The sequence below is a fragment of the Daktulosphaira vitifoliae genome, unplaced genomic scaffold, assembly GCF_025091365.1.
Source record: "Daktulosphaira vitifoliae isolate Bord-2020 unplaced genomic scaffold, ASM2509136v1 Scaffold_1, whole genome shotgun sequence".
Classification (NCBI taxonomy): Eukaryota; Metazoa; Arthropoda; class Insecta; order Hemiptera; family Phylloxeridae; genus Daktulosphaira; species Daktulosphaira vitifoliae.
In genome coordinates this window covers 50571456-50587904 of record NW_026099572.1, presented here as the reverse complement: position 1 = coordinate 50587904, position 16449 = coordinate 50571456, and the positions used below count along the sequence as shown (strand labels likewise).

The 16449-nt window shown below is 24.1% G+C and overlaps 1 protein-coding gene across 1 annotated transcript; it reads left to right on the top strand.

Moving 5' to 3' along the window:
* The first annotated feature begins 378 nt into the window (after nt 1-378).
* Nucleotides 379-12607, top strand: LOC126898850 (F-box only protein 32). The gene is made up of 8 exons (XM_050673259.1): nt 379-684; nt 830-877; nt 5457-5536; nt 7972-8024; nt 8146-8332; nt 10220-10392; nt 10479-10735; nt 10802-12607. Exons 1-8 carry the CDS (start codon nt 557-559, stop codon nt 10995-10997), a joined length of 1122 nt encoding a protein of 373 aa, XP_050529216.1. The 5' UTR covers nt 379-556; the 3' UTR covers nt 10998-12607.
* The last annotated feature ends 3842 nt before the right edge of the window (nt 12608-16449 follow it).

The following is a 16449-nucleotide window of genomic DNA, read 5'->3' as shown; positions in this document are numbered from 1 at the left end:
TATAAGTGTCTATTTTTGTTTTACCATTAAAAATTTATAGGAATTAATAACTATCATTTTGTTTTCCTGGAAATTACAGAAATGAATCATTACCGTTTTTCTCCTGTATCTTTTATAAATTTATTTACACTTCGTGCTTTATGTTGCAGTTTGATTTACATCTTACAGTAATAACAAAATATTAAAAATAAAAGTAGATACGGCGCAAGTTGTAGAGCAATAATAAAACAATGTTTTAAAATGTGTAGAACTAGCTTTCTTTGTAGTTGTTAAACATTATTCCGTAATTGAGTTGAATGTAGTGCGCATGTGCTAACATTTTGCTATTATTTTGATACTGCGTCGTTGTCAGGTCTCTACTCGTAATTTTCTATTTGTTTGATTTTCAGTTGTACTGATCTCGCTGTTCTGATTGCAGTTAGTGTCTCTCTTTTGTCTTCGTTAGGCGTACGAATTTAGAGTACTTTAGCTCAAAATATTTATTCGTTTGATAAAATTATTTTTGTTTATTTTTTCAATCAACTGAGTATCATACTTCGTTATTTTAATAATTAGTATGCCATTTATATCTAAAGATTGGCGATCTCCTGGAGAGGTATGGGTAAAAACAAAGGAAGGTTGGGAAAAAAAGAAAATTTTGGAGTGCTGTAATTTTCTTCTTCAACAAGATAATGTACTCAATGGGTAAAACTAGTATTTATTACGATTTATTATTATTTTTTATTGAACTTGTTGGATATTAAAAAAGTAACTAGAAATATTTTATTTTATTTGCACTGTTTTAAAAACAAAATAATTGAAATAACAGTTCGCTATTTATACATTTTAGAATTACAATTTCTGAAGCTTGCCGCGGTGAAAAGTCAAATGACCATTGGTAAGATAAATCATTTTTATATTTTAAAGATATTATTAGCTAAACAAAATTAATATAAATGAGAAATGTGGTTTTTTGATTATTATGAACTTAATCCTGTATGTTTTAAATTTAGAATTTATATTTGGATTTTAAGAAAGAGTAAGATAGTGTACATCAATGTCTTACTTTTTTCCTATATGCCTAGTTGAATTTCCTACGCTACTAGACATTTAATTTTAAATTCACCAGCAATTTGCTTTCTTTTAGAAAATAAAAATTCAGAAACATATTAACCTAGGATTAGTTAGTGCTCCAGTTTCCAGATACAATTTTAACAACAAAAATCATACTAATGCTTATGCTTATGAAATTTTACCTCAATTCATTTAAATGACATTGAAAATTAATTAATTAATATACCTTCAAAAACTTGAGGTTTGGATGTCTTTATAAATATTTTGATCTTTGTGTCCCAATTAATGTTAAGAAAATTTTAAATATGCTTATTTCTATGTTTTGAAGTAGACTAAGTGTATATCATATCTGTACTTAAAGGTTTATTTAATTTTAGTCGAATTTTAGATATGATAAGATTCAAAATTAATATTATGTTTGGTTTAAAGTATTTCACTGAATATTTCTTAATTTAATTAAAATAATTTGAATTATTATTGTATATCAATTTTATGGAAATTTTTACAAACAAATATTATTTATATTTATTTCTAAATTTATTTATTTAGTAATTTATAACCTGTTATCTAAGTAAGTTTAAGTTTTTTAAAAAGTACTAGTGAAGTATTATGCATGAGAACTATGTATAGGCGACTAGCAGAATGCTAGTCTTATTTCATCTTAATATTTTTAAAGAACTTAGTAATGAAGTTTTAACATGTAGGCTATATTATTTTAAAGTTAAATGTTCTTTAATTTGAAAATGGTATAGTGTAAAAATGTAAATTTTAATCAGTGTGCTAAACAAAATCATAATATGTTTACTTCCTCAATTTCAAAAAATAACAAGATCACTCTATACTACTTATGGTTTAAATAAATAATTATTTTATAATTTTAATTAAAAAAAAATATTGAATTATATAAGAAATTCAAATTTAGTATGAAACAATTACATATAAAAATAAAAATCAATATTGTGAATGCATATAGCTTTTTTATTATCACATTACATACCTAAACATTAATATGTTGATTACATTATATTATGTTTACAAAATTATTAAATAAAATTTATTTTATAAGATAAATTTAATATAAAACTGTATTATCCTATAAGCATACTTGATATAATAATCAATTTATTTCATTTAGTAAAACCATTTATCATTATTTGAAAAATTTAAAATTAATTATACACATTTAAATGAAAAATGTTTAAGAAATTCTTATCTAAATATTAAATTGAAAATCGCGAAATTTTAAAATTACTTTTAATGAAAAAATAAAAGTGGAGACTCTAAATCCTATACCTATCTCATAACTATTTCTCCTGAATATTGTAATTCTAACAATGTTATAACATCTCCATAATAATGTTACCAGGTTGCTAATTTTTCATAAGAAAACTATTGACATGAGGAATAGACTTTCAAAGTGAACACTTTATAGTGTAATCAAAAAATTATTGAGGAAATCTATCCTAGTTGTTACTTATTTGAAGATTTTATAAAAAACGTGTACTGTTTGCTAACTATAATAATAAATAAAAAATATGCTGTCTGTGAGGTAACAAACCTAAGCTGTTACTGCTCTAAATCTCATTCATCAATTTATAGTTATATAAGATAATAATAAATTGGTTAAATTTTATTCATTTAAATTAGTCATAAGCCAAACATAGTTATGCAAATTATGTTTATTGTTGTCGCGGTAAAACAAAGTTGAGACATGTTTAAAAAATTTTATAAGGTGTAGTGACGAGCAAAAAAATTAAATCTTTAAAAACATTTAATAAATACTAACTCTATTAGTTGGGTTGGGATAGCGTGGATATCGTGAGTCTAGGTGGAGATTGTTCCATCTCCCAAAATACGTTGTTAAAAAAAATTTAAATAGCCCTCCCTAAAAATATTATTCTAGTTTTGCCTATATTGTGACCAGTCATTTTTTTTGTACAATTACCCCTAATATTTGACTTTCTTAATGTTTTGATTAATTCACGAAAAAATGTTATATTTGTTTAATATAAAAATGTTTTTTTTATTTTCAAAGTCTTATAATAATTGTTAAATAAGTATAAAATAAAAAGTGTAAAATGACTTTATGCATTGAGTGTTTTATATAGGACGAGATAATCTCGTATACTACTATTAGGCTACTCCCTAATTTAAATATTAAGGTATTAAGATTATCATTCTAGCATCTTACGTATGATGTGAATACAATAGTAATGGATTCAATTTTTGTGCTATATAATTGTTAAAAAAATAAGTAATTCACTTGTTAAGTCTGATGTAAACAAATATTTGATGGAATTAAATTTATTTGAACATAATGAAAAAATTCTAAGAAAAATAGAATAATAGATTTTAATTATGCCAATTGAAAAAAATAAATTACTCTATTTTCCCGTAATTTCTGATGTCTTAACATATGGTTAAAATATTATCTAAATCTATGAAATCTACTTATGTAAAATAATTCAGGTTACCCATTACTTTTTATTTGGCTTGAGTCCCTTAGTTAAAGTACGACGTTTTTAAGATTTAATGAAATATTTGAACTTCATCCAAAACTCGTCACACGAATTTCAAACAAAGACAAATACTGATAGGTTTTCTTTTTGCGTTTTGATATATCGATAAAACTAACATAATAAAATGAGACGAATCATTTTTAGTATTTAAAAATTATTAATATTTTTCAAATATTTTTGTTGAAAGGTATTAATTTAATCGTTCTCACTTAAATCAAAAATGCAACAAACCTGTTGCTGAAAAAAAATGTAGGACTAGCAAAATAATTTCTCATTATACACGTTTTATTTTTCAAAAACAAAATCTGAGAAATATGAGTGAAGTATACACAGCTTCTTCCATCCTGCATCATTACAGACTATCTTTATAACATTAAATTATTAATGTATGACATGAAAGAACTTTAACTTGAATAAAAAATTATATTAAAGACAATGAATCTGGCATAAACCATTATTCAATTAAATACATATTCTAAAATTTAATTTAATTAATACTTTGATATAAACTTCAACGAAATTTACTTTTTAACCATTTTTTAATATGTTTTAATTTGGTAGGCAAACTAAAAATCTATTAATAAATAATGCACAACAATGAGATTTTTTTTTTTATTACTTATGAATTTTTTGTTAAAATTTGTTTAGCATTAAATGTATATAATAATAAGTATAATATATATAAAGTTTCTTTTAATTTATTACACATTTTTTTATTTACTTAAAGTTAAGTATTTCAAAAATCGTATAATAAATTGTATTATAATATAATATAATATAAAAATATAATATATTGTGAGGATTTGTACTTTGAATATGATATTTTTTTTGGAATCGTAATCGATTCCTAAAAATAATAATTAAATAAATTCCTTAGATTAGTTCATATTATAGCGTGGTACATTTTTAGTGTAAATGTAATGTAATTAATTTTATTCATTACTAATTATATTGTGGCATTTAAATGATTATTTTCATTATGTATTTATTTTAATACATATGTAAATGTTAACCACATTATATTACTTAAATGTAATGCTGTAAATTACACTTTACGTTTGGTAATTTAACTCGTAACATTAATGTCATGTAGAATGCTCTACGAAGCACAACGAATTAAAGTAATACAGAGATTTCTAGTTTTCCAGGTTTATTTGGTAACCACTTACAAAAATATTATATTATTTTTTATTATTATAAATTTATACTATTCTGTTAACATTTTATAATACTGTTATATTAATGACGTGTTTACGTATTACTTTTACTGTGTGACTTTATTTATTAAATGTTTGTTTTTAATAATTATGTAATGTGTAATAATTTTATCAAAAAAGAACAAAGAAATGTTACGCGTTATGACTATTGTGTATTTCCAAAATTCTCATGGTTATGCATTATATATTAATAGATTTTTGGATTGTCTACCTAATTAAAAGATATTAATAAATGAAGTCGGTCTCACTTCTGTCTTTCACAATTATTTGTACAATTTGGAAGCGTAAATAATACTAATATAATATAATATTATATCGTTCATCTGGAGAAAAAAATGGCTGACCAATGAATAAAATAATTAGGATGAATGACCGGGGACTTTTGAGAACACATACGTGTTATGTTAAAAAAAATTTATTAGCTAATTTTACTATCATTTATTTACCGTACATTGCATAAGCAAAATCTGCGATTGAAACACCTTCCACTTATTTTAGATTGGTTTACTTACTGCGTCAGTATATAGTAAAAATTAATTGATAAATACTAATTTTATTTTTTGGAAGATGGCGAAAAATTAACTTTTATATATTATGTTTTTAATTTAATATTACAAATTTGCATTATTAACTGTTTTCTATTAAAAAAAATATTAATTTTTTTTAGGGACGAAAACAAGGAAAATGAAGACACAGTCAATGCAAATAAACGTCTTAGAACAAAATATCCTTTTAGCGAAAGTCAATGCAAGTATTTTGTAATCATTTGAGGGGTACATGGGAGAAACGGTAATAGTCAATTTATGTACATTTTTTAGGACAACAAATATAAATTTATAAACTCCTATATTTTTAATGTAAAACAAATACAGACTCTTAAATATTAGAAAAATTAAAACTATTTTCATCAAATAGATTTAATTATGTGGTACTACTTCTAATGGGTAATCGAATTAAACCATAAAAATAAAATTGAAAATAATTGACTATTACTATTTTTCCTCTGTACCCTAGTCATATTAGTCATGTTCACTATTAATTTAACAGTAAATAAAATCTTTTTTTTTATTAGTCATTAATTGAATACAATAATATTACACAAATATTTGTTTACTTAAAATTTATTTATAAATAAAATTTTCAATTATACTGGCTAATTTAAAAAAAAACTTTTTTTGTTCATATTTTACAATGTGATTGGATAGTATATTTCAAATAAAAAAGTTGAAGAATATGCAATTATTTTACACAAAAAAATTGATTGTAGGAGTAGAATTTTTCCACAAAAATTTTCATTTTTTAAAAAAGTTAAGACAAATATACGTGAATTGTTTATCCAAACTAATTCCTAATTATTACAAACTTTAATATAATAAAAAATAAGTATCTATTTTATTATGATGTCCTGTAAGATATAACCAAAATGAATATAATGATTTATATTAAAATAAAACAATGTGTGACAAATATTAAAAAGAACTTAATATTTCTTATAAACTTTTAGAAATTATTAGTTAATTAAAATAATTTCAAAATAGATACACTTTTTAATTAATTAAAAATATATTAGGCTTTAATTTTGCTTAAAGTTTTTCAAGTATAATTCATTGTTATATGTTTACTAGTTATATTATATGCACAGTGGAGGTCAAATGATTCTATGATAAAAATCATCATGGAAGCTATACTCCTATACTTCAGAAGTGTTTTATTTGTGAAATTTTAAACCAAAACATTTTTATTCATTATTGTATTTATTTTGCAAGTAATTGGGTGATTTATGATACACAAAACCTTGTACACAAAAAAATTCAATTTTTTAAAATGTCTAGAAATTTAACTATAATATATTAAAAAAAGATTTTGGTATTAAATTTTTTCTTAAAATTTATTCTTTAGAATGGCAGTTTTGGAAAATTTATTAATTTTTTTCATAAAATAAAAATACATATTTTATTTACTAAAATTGTAGATTAAAAATATAAAAACTGTTCATAATATAAATTAATGTAAAATATTTAATATATCAAAAGTTATTGGAATTGTTTTATCTCCATGATTTACCATGTATAACAATTAATAACACAAGACACAAAATTTTTAAGTTAATAATAAAAACAACTCTTATGATTTATAATAAAAATTTATTAAATATAAGGGGTATATAAAAAATAGTTATCATTTATTATTATTTTATCATTTATAAATAATAGCATATTAAAAAAAAATTAACAATGTCACAATATTCTTTAGAGTAAAACTTCTTTAGAGTTCAAATTTAAATGGGTCAAAATATTATACTCTAATTTTAATTAAGGTTAAGAAAAGATAATTCTTTAATAACTATTGAACCTATAATCCACTTTTGGAGTAGTTTCCATATTTTTAGTATTGTTAAAATAAATGATTAATTATAATAACTGTTTTTAATACCGAGGGAAGTGATTTATAAACTTATTACTATAATTGTTCCTGATTTTCCAATAAACTGTTTTTTCTGAATTTTTTTCCTAATTTCGATTTTTTGGAAGTTAAAAATAGGAAGTATTATACATGGTGATCTGTTTATTATAAACCACCCAATTACTCTTAAAATCAATAAAATAATGAAAAAAAAATGTTTTGTTTATTTTTAATTTTTTGATTTATCAGCTATTATTATTTTTGCATCTATTGATCTTTTGTTTAACTATCCTCTCTAAATTAGTGTGTTTTTAACAAATTCTCATTAACCACTAAAAAAATTATTTTCTTAATATAAATAACTATTAAAGTTATGATTTAAGTATTTATTTTTTTATAAGTGATGTGAGTAAGACAACTCAATCACCCGGTTAAGTAAGGAGATGGTAAAAGTACAATTAACTAGACAGCAAAATAAATTCATTAGGTGTTATTAATTTTGCTTTAGTTTACTTGCTTAAAACATTTACTGCTCTAAGTAGTATTTTGAAGACGTAATTATTTTTATTGTTATTATTTCTTATCTCAATTTTATATCAAACAAAAGTATGATTATCCATGTCATTATTTAAACTGAAAAATATCATTACTTTGATTTATTTTACTGAGAAAATATTTTTTACTATATAACAGAAACAAAATCCTTCCTATACGTTTACTTTTATAACTATTAATTTATGAGATAACCAATATATAATAATATGTTGTTTTTTTTTTAGATGATGGTGTCATAAAACCTCATTGTCATATTACAATTAAATGCACTAAAGAGGTAAAAAATATTATTATTTAATTTTAATTATTATTAAATACTAGTATAAATACGAATTAGCTATTTCATGAACTAATATTGTATATAAAAAATCTTTATATTTTGGCACTTATTTTTATAGATTGCTGGATTTAATGGTTTAAGTGAAGCACTCAAACGTTTAGATTTTCGTTCTGCTGTACATGATGTTCGTCGTTTCCATTATATCATTAAACTTCTTGATTTGCTGGTTTCTCCTAGATTGAATGCTTTATCAGGATGTGCTCAACGTGTCCTTTTTAATATAATAGAAGAAGTAGCACGTCAAGGTGAAAATGAATTTATTAAATAAATTTTATTGGCCTCACTATAGNTATTGGCCTCACTATAGTGTTTTCAGCCTTTTACCTTTCAGCCTCATTGGAATTTTTTTATCGCATAAGACGCCAGACGCTTTTCTCCACTTCAACCACTTGCATTTAATTTNAAATAAATTTTATTGGCCTCACTATAGTGTTGTAGAATTTACCTTTCAGCCTCATTGGAATTTTTTTATCGCATAAGACGCCAGACGCTTTTCTCCACTTCAACCACTTGCATTTAATTTTGTGTCTTACATCCTCGTCAATACCACCGTTCTTTTGCACAACTGACCCTAAATATTTAAAACTTTTCACCTCCCAATCATGTCCTCACCAATTGTCACTGATATCCTCATTTTAACCACATCAAATTCTCCTTTGTCAAACTCGTACTCTATATACTCTGTCTTAATTCTACTTATTCATAAACCCTTTTATTCAAGAGCTGATCTCCACACCTCTAGGTTTTGATTAATTTCCTCCCTATATTCTCCTGTTAACACTATATCATCAGTAAACAACATGCATCACGGCACCTCTTCTTGTATTTCTCTAGTAATTTCATCCATCACTATAGAGAATAAAATAATAGAATAATATTCTCTTTCCGGTACACCACACCTTTATTACCATCAGTCTATGTTGTGTAGTTACAATCTCACCTGATATAACTTTACAATCTTTTACTCGCTTTACTTTCTCTCTTTCACATAAAATAATCAATCTGTGATCTATTCCTCTCACTCTTATGTTATATAATGTTCTTCCCTCTTTCTAAAATAAATATTAACCACAGCAAGATCATATGATACTGTGAAATCCAGGATTTTTTCTCCAGCCTCATTCTTTCTACTAAAATCATACCCTCCATGTACTCTTTCTTATCCTATTCTCTCATTACCTACACGTCCATTCATATTTCCTATTACTGCATCCTCATTGCCAGGTACTCCTTGCATCACTTCATCCATCTCTCTCCTTGTCTATTTCATCATATCCTACTTGTGGTGCATAGGCACTTATTACATTCAGCACTTTTTCCTCGAATATCAATTTTACGACTATAATTCTGTCACTTTTTCTAGCTACTTCTACTACTTTACTTTTCATCTCTTCATCCATTATTATTCCTACACCATTCTTTCTACTAGACTTACCTAAGTATATTATTTTATAACCCTCACCTATTTCCTTTGATTCCTCTCCTTTCCACTTAGTTTCCTGCACACAACAAATGTTAACTTTTCTCCTCTTCAATACTCCTACTAATTCTCTACTTCTACCAGTTTATATTCTAAAATTTCACTTACCTATTCTTACTTTGTATCTATCTTTCTCCCTTTTACACGAGTCCAGCCTAGAATTAAGTTTTGATGTCCCTACACCGTTGACACTACAAGCGTTGGGTAGACTTGTACACATGACTGGTGAAACAACTACCACACAAGTTGTCCGGCTGGTATCAAACACTTTATTTCTTAGGCTTTCTCCGTTTTTAACTACTTTATTCCCTCTCACCTGTTATCCTCACGTACATACGACAATTCACCTAAATTTCGTTCAGGACACCCCATACTATTTGACAAAAATTTTATGCTGGCTGTCGACCTGACTCAACCTCATTAGTCGCCTTTTATGACTGGTAGAGTGGCCGTGGAAGTATTCTTATCCACAGGGAAAAACTGGTTTTTTTAGCAAGGACATAGTTTTGAAATAGGTGAAAAATATTCTTTTGCTTTAAATCTCTTTTCTAAAAAATTCCTAATAATAATGTAAAATCTTAAGGCTATGCTAAAAAAAAATGTAATAATATTTAATCAAGATTTCTTTTTAATGTATTCTTTGGTTATTTAGTATCAGAAAGTCAACAAAATAAACATATGTTGGATCGTCTATTAGGACAACTTAGAGATGTTGTAGAGGTTGCTTGCTGGGGCAGACCTCTAGGTTCAACTATTTTATGGGAGCAACACTTAAGTGCTATAAATCGTATTCATGAAATCGCTGACAATATAGAAATACGTCAAGTAAATTTTTCTGAAATATTATTAAATATATATTACTTTATCTGTATTTATAATTTACTGGTAACAATCATTCTAATAATTTATAGCCTGTTAATAATGATGAACCTCAATTTGAACAATTACCAGAAGAATGTGTACGTGAAGTATTATTGCGGTTAGCCGATCATAGAGATTTAGAGCGGTCAGCTCATGCATGGGGTGTTATGGCTCGTTTAGTTGATGAATTACGTATATGGCGTGAGTTATGTCAGTTCCATTTTAGTCCTCGACAAATACAATCTGTGATAGACAATTCACCTACTACTAGTCATGATTGGCAATATTTATATCACAAATTAAGAAAGTTAGTGAATGAAATATTTTTTATATTCATTTGTAATTTTAATGTTGATAAATTTAACTTCTTAAGATGTTATGGATTGCGTGAAGAGTATGCAGAAATGATTCAACTTTGTAGGAATTGTCGATGTTTATTTTGGCACAGTATTGGGCATCCATGCATTGCCGATGATCCTAATTTTATGGGAAAACTCCGAGATGTTGATAAAAATTCTCTGTATGTCCCTATACCACCACAAGCTTTCTTAAAGTTTTTCTCATTATAATTTAATATTATATAATATATATTTTCGATATACGGCTTGATAAATAACATTTAATATTAAAAGCTTTAACAGTTTTTGAATCTTTATGATTTAGAATTATATTTTCGATAATTCATACAAATTATTTTTGAGTAAAATGAAAATTACTACTTTATGGATAACCAAATTAAAAACAGAAAAATGTTTTAACATTATTTGAGAACTTTTTTTTTTAACAAATTTTTTATTTATAATACCTTTTTCAAAGATATTACAGGTGATCAAATTTAGTGAAATAATTCTTTTTATAATTATTTTATGATTCCTAGATATAAGTATTTCTGTATTTTCTAGTCATTAATTGTTTAGTTTTAGTGTCAAAAGCTCCATTAATTTCCCTAATTTTTTATTGATGACTTTAGATAAAATAAATATTAAATCATGTTATCGTTTTTTTTATAAGCAACTTTTAACATACCATTTAAAAACTACAATTTTTCTAATTAATCTTTGATTGATTGTATTTATTATCTATGTTTTTTTAATTTTAAAATTATATACTTCCTAAAAAAAAAAATTTTATCTTGTTGACATTTTTATTGTTAATTTTTCATATAAAACAATATGCATGTTTTTCTAATTTATTTTCTCCGCATTTGCTATAAATGCAAAAAAAATAGAATATAATAAAATTTTATCTATAATTATAAATAAAAAGTTATACATGTTGATAATTATTAATTGTTCAAGCATTTATAACAATAAGGACTTGTTAAATTACTAATGTGATTTTATTGGTTGTTTTTTTTATAGAAACAAACTTATATGTTATGATATTCATATATTTTTTTAGAAATAGTAAAATAATAATGTAGTGTTACAAACTTTATAATTATTACTGGTGAAATAATCAATTATAAAAATTTATGTTTATTCAAATTCATATATAAAAATTTTATAACTGAACTTCTATTTTTATTTTTTATAAACTGATTAAGCATATATTTTTGAAATAAAATTTGATATATGACCAAAATATTAAAAATAAAAAACAAGTTATAACTAGCCCTACATAAATTATAAACAAAAACAATTTGATTGGTTTGGTTTGACTTAAACAAAAAATACTATCACCTTTTTGTATATATTTACCTGGTAAATATATTAACCAACTAAAAATGTTATGACAATATTAATATTATCATAACAATAAAATTATTATAATGATATAATAGTTTATATTATAATTATACCGTTAAAATAAATTTTCAGTGAAATTGAAAAAAAAAATAATACTTATTTGAAAATTAATTTTAAATGTAAAAATTATTTTTAATCATTTTAATTCCTATTTTAATGTGTGTAATATAAGCATTTCACTCAATTAGTCAGGTATCTATAAAGATATAAAATTATTATTTTTTAAGTTTAAACTGTATTATTTTTTTTCTTGTTAAAATAGTTCATAAGCAATTTTTTTATGTTAATGAATTTAATTTTTAATTTGTGATCTTAAATTTTTTTATTTTTGTTAAAGGACACTGATATTTTTTTGTGTTTTATAATTTTGTTTTTATGATATGTAGTTGATTTTAATGTTAAGTATTGAAATAAAATTATTTGAATTATAATTTTTGTTTAAATTACTTTTTCCTACTCTTGAAATATGTTTGAATGAATTCTTGTATATTTTAAATTCCATTGTTATATTTTTATAAGTCATTATAATAACTTATTTTGTTAGTTATATATTTTCTACTGAAATTTATAATATTTCTTTTTTCTCTGTGGGTTTTTCAAATGCACCAATCACTTAGCAATATTAAATTGTTTTTTTTTATTATTATTAAGGCTTCGACATCTGTGGTCATTAGCCAGAATTACATTTATATGTACATTTAGTTTATACAATTTTTACAATCAATTTATGATAATAATAAAAGTTTATGCAATATTATATATTAAATTAAAGAGTATAGATTTAGCAATTTTATGTATTTGAGGATGTTTTCTTCGTTATTTTCTTTCAGGATGTTTTTGATGTTCTTTGGCAGTTTGAATATGAGACGTTCGTTGTTGTATTTGGTATATTCTGTAAATATATGTTTTATGGTGACAAGTTTATTGCAGCTTGGGCATATTGGTTGTGTTTCGTGGTTCAGAACGTGTGCGTGGGTGAGGTTACTATGCCTTATTCGAGTTCTTGTTAGGATTACGTCTTGTCTTCTTGTCAGAGTTACGTTTGAATGCCATTTTTTTGTGTTTCTTTTTATTTTTTCAAGTTTGTTGTTGGGTGATATTTCGTTCCATATGTTTTGCCATTTTCGATCTATTCTTTTGGTTTTTTCGTGTATGGCATCATTTGAGGGAATTCTTACAGTAATATCCATGATGATATAGCAATTTCATTATCTGCTGCTTCGTTTCCAATGATTCTTACATGGGAGGGAACCCACATGTATTTTATGTCTTTGTTTGTATTTGCTAATATGGATTGATGTTCTGAATTAGTTCGTTTTTAGTATTTGGATTTTTAATAGCCGTAAGTACACTGAATGAGTATCTTGAATGTACAAAACTTATTTGAAAGCGTATTTAAAAATTAATGTTAACTACATTGGCTAAACTAGAAAAATATGGTTAGGGAACCATCCCCTAAATTTTTTTTAAAAATTACTTTGACTTAAAACCTGTATAACTTTTTATTTTAAAGTACCTTACACGGGGAGGCCACAGATTTTCATAAAAAGTATAAGACAGATTATTAAGTTAAACTTATTTAAAATTTTTTACTTTTTTTAAATCTAAAAAAATGACTTCGAAATTTTGAATTAGCATGTATTGTACTTTTCATCCGTGATCAAGTGTGATATGTGGGTGTCAAGTCGGTAAATACTTAATCTTCTTACTCTAGGGATACGAGGTTTCATCGCTCATCGAAGTAAATTTTTTGCACTTTTTTCTAAATACATTTTGAGTATAGGAAAAAAAATCAAAATTTGTTTGGTTTTTATCTTATTTAAATTGATTAACATCAATGAATTTCAAGGACTGCATCACTGTAGTCTCCTCTTCTGAGAAACAATTTCTTATTCATATTAAAATTATTGTACTATATAGTTTTTATTTTTTGTCTATCATTCATTTTTCTCAGCTATCATTTGACCAATTTTTTTCAACTATATATCAAATGATCACAACTCGTACTAGTTGAAGATTTTACCTGCAATAATTGAAAACAATTTCTTCTTTATCAATTAAGAAGTTACTTAGACCAATTTCTCTATATAGATAAAATCAAAATCATCATTTTTAATGTATTTATTGTCGAATCAGGTTTGATATGATAATAAGTTTCAACTACAAAGTTGAATGATTTTACATTGCTATTTAGTATTTGTGTAGTCCATTACCAATTTATAGTATTCTAAATTTTTAATAACATAATACTGAATAAATTATTTCTAAAAAAATTTATTTTAGGTTTAACCTGAATTTAACAATAGATTTTTCCAATTATAATTAATTTTTAATTGAATAGATTTTTAATTTCGATGTGAAGCTAAGAAGTTATTGGTCTTGTGATGGTGTGCGGTTTTTTTATGTCTATAGAAATTCTCAACTCTCACTATACCTATTTTAATGATCAAAACGTCAAAAGAACCCAATTTTAATTTAGTTGAATTTATAAGTTACACAAATATTGAAAAATCTCTTAATTTTAGAAATTTAGACAAATATCTAAAAATTAGGCCACTGTAAAAACCGAAATATTCAAAAAATATTTTCTACATTTTAAAATTGCTATAATTCTTTTTAAAACTATTAATCCTAATGAAATTTTAATATTCTTTCTTCGGTTATTCTTTTATGATAGAACAAGAAGAGTATGAAAAAGAATACCCAAGCATGTTAATATTCTTTTTGTTTCAACACAATTTTTGGATATGTTTAGGAACGACTGCGTTTTTAAAACTGACATCAATTTAAAGATTTTGAAATATAAGATAAAAAAAAAAATTATGCCGGCAACTATTCGAAATTTTTTTTACTTAAAATTGCCATAACTTTTTTATAGATACATGAGTTATTTACCTTTTTTTATAAATTACCTTTTGGTATATTTTTAATAAATCTGACCGTTTCCTGCCTACAGGGGGAATTCAAAATGACAATTATTTCCCAAAAAATTTACTCTTTCAACTTAAATTTTGAAAGTGTTCCGGAAAGTCTGACACTTTTATATATATCTTAAATTAAAGTTTATGTAATATACTTTATTATGGAAAAAAAAAAATTTCGGACTTTATTTTGTCTTTGCGATGAAAATGGCTACCAAATGTTTTTTTTGTGTAAAAATTCTCGATTTTATATTTTACATTTTTTACTTTTAAATGCTATAACTTTTTAAAAAATGTATGGATCAATATAATTTTGTCATGAGAAATAATATTTTTTAATAATCCTTTTTTCATTTAGGATATTAATAAGAAAATAGCAGATCATGTAGCTTTTGAAATAATCCACCAATTTTTTAAAATTAAACACTATCCAAAGATTTGCATCAAAGAGTTTTTTTTTTTGATAGTGATTTTAATCACTGTCAGATATCATTATACTTGATCCAACTATGCTACGTCACCACTGTGCCGCGACCCCCCTGTGCTGGGTTTTTTTTTATATTAAATATCTCCACAAATAATAGGAGTATAGAATTTGATTTTATAATAAATTATGCAGATAAATCATGTCACTAAAATGAAACATTTTTTAATTAGCATATACCAAAATATACTTTAAAATATAACCCAACCACATTTTTGCGCTTATTTCAAATCTGCAATTACACTTTCTTAATCGCTTCTTTTTTTTCAGATTATTAATACTTTGTAAAAATGATTATTTACATATAAAAATTGATTTTGACTTTTAATATGTTAAAAATAACCCGTGCAAAATTTTAATCCAAAATGTCATGTTTAACTTATTTTTTTGGTTCTTTTATGTTGATTTTTAGGAAAGTTTATAACTTAAAAATGTTGAACTTTAACATTTTTTTCTGTTCAACTGGTAAATTTGAAATTGATATTATTACATAGAATATTTTATGAGGATTTAAAAATGGTTTTGTTTAGATTGATATATTATTGATGTATAATTACAGTAAATTTATAAAAAAAATCCCAAAATTTCGTTAAAATCACTTATTGTATATCTTGTATTTATTATATATGTTATAACACGTTTTTAACTAATTAGCAATTATATCAAAAATTAGTGCTTAGTAAAAAATCTAATTATTAATTTTAAATTGTCACGAAAATGAATTTAGAAAAGTTTATGTTGTTTTCAGATGAAAATTATTTGTACAACAGTAAATTTGTTTATAAGTAACAAACAAATTTTTTTTTTTTGATAAGTATTGCATTAAGCACTTCAATTTTTATACACATTTGCCATAAAAGTAAAAACT

Bases quoted from the DNA above. Each gene is read 5' to 3' on its own strand.
- LOC126898850 (XM_050673259.1), top strand. From the start codon at position 557: ATGCCATTTATATCTAAAGATTGGCGATCTCCTGGAGAGGTATGGGTA. The intron at 685-829 runs GTAAAACTAGTA...TATACATTTTAG, and splicing joins CAAGATAATGTACTCAATGG to AATTACAATTTCTGAAGCTT. The intron at 5,537-7,971 runs GCAAGTATTTTG...TTTTTTTTTTAG, and splicing joins TCCTTTTAGCGAAAGTCAAT to ATGATGGTGTCATAAAACCT.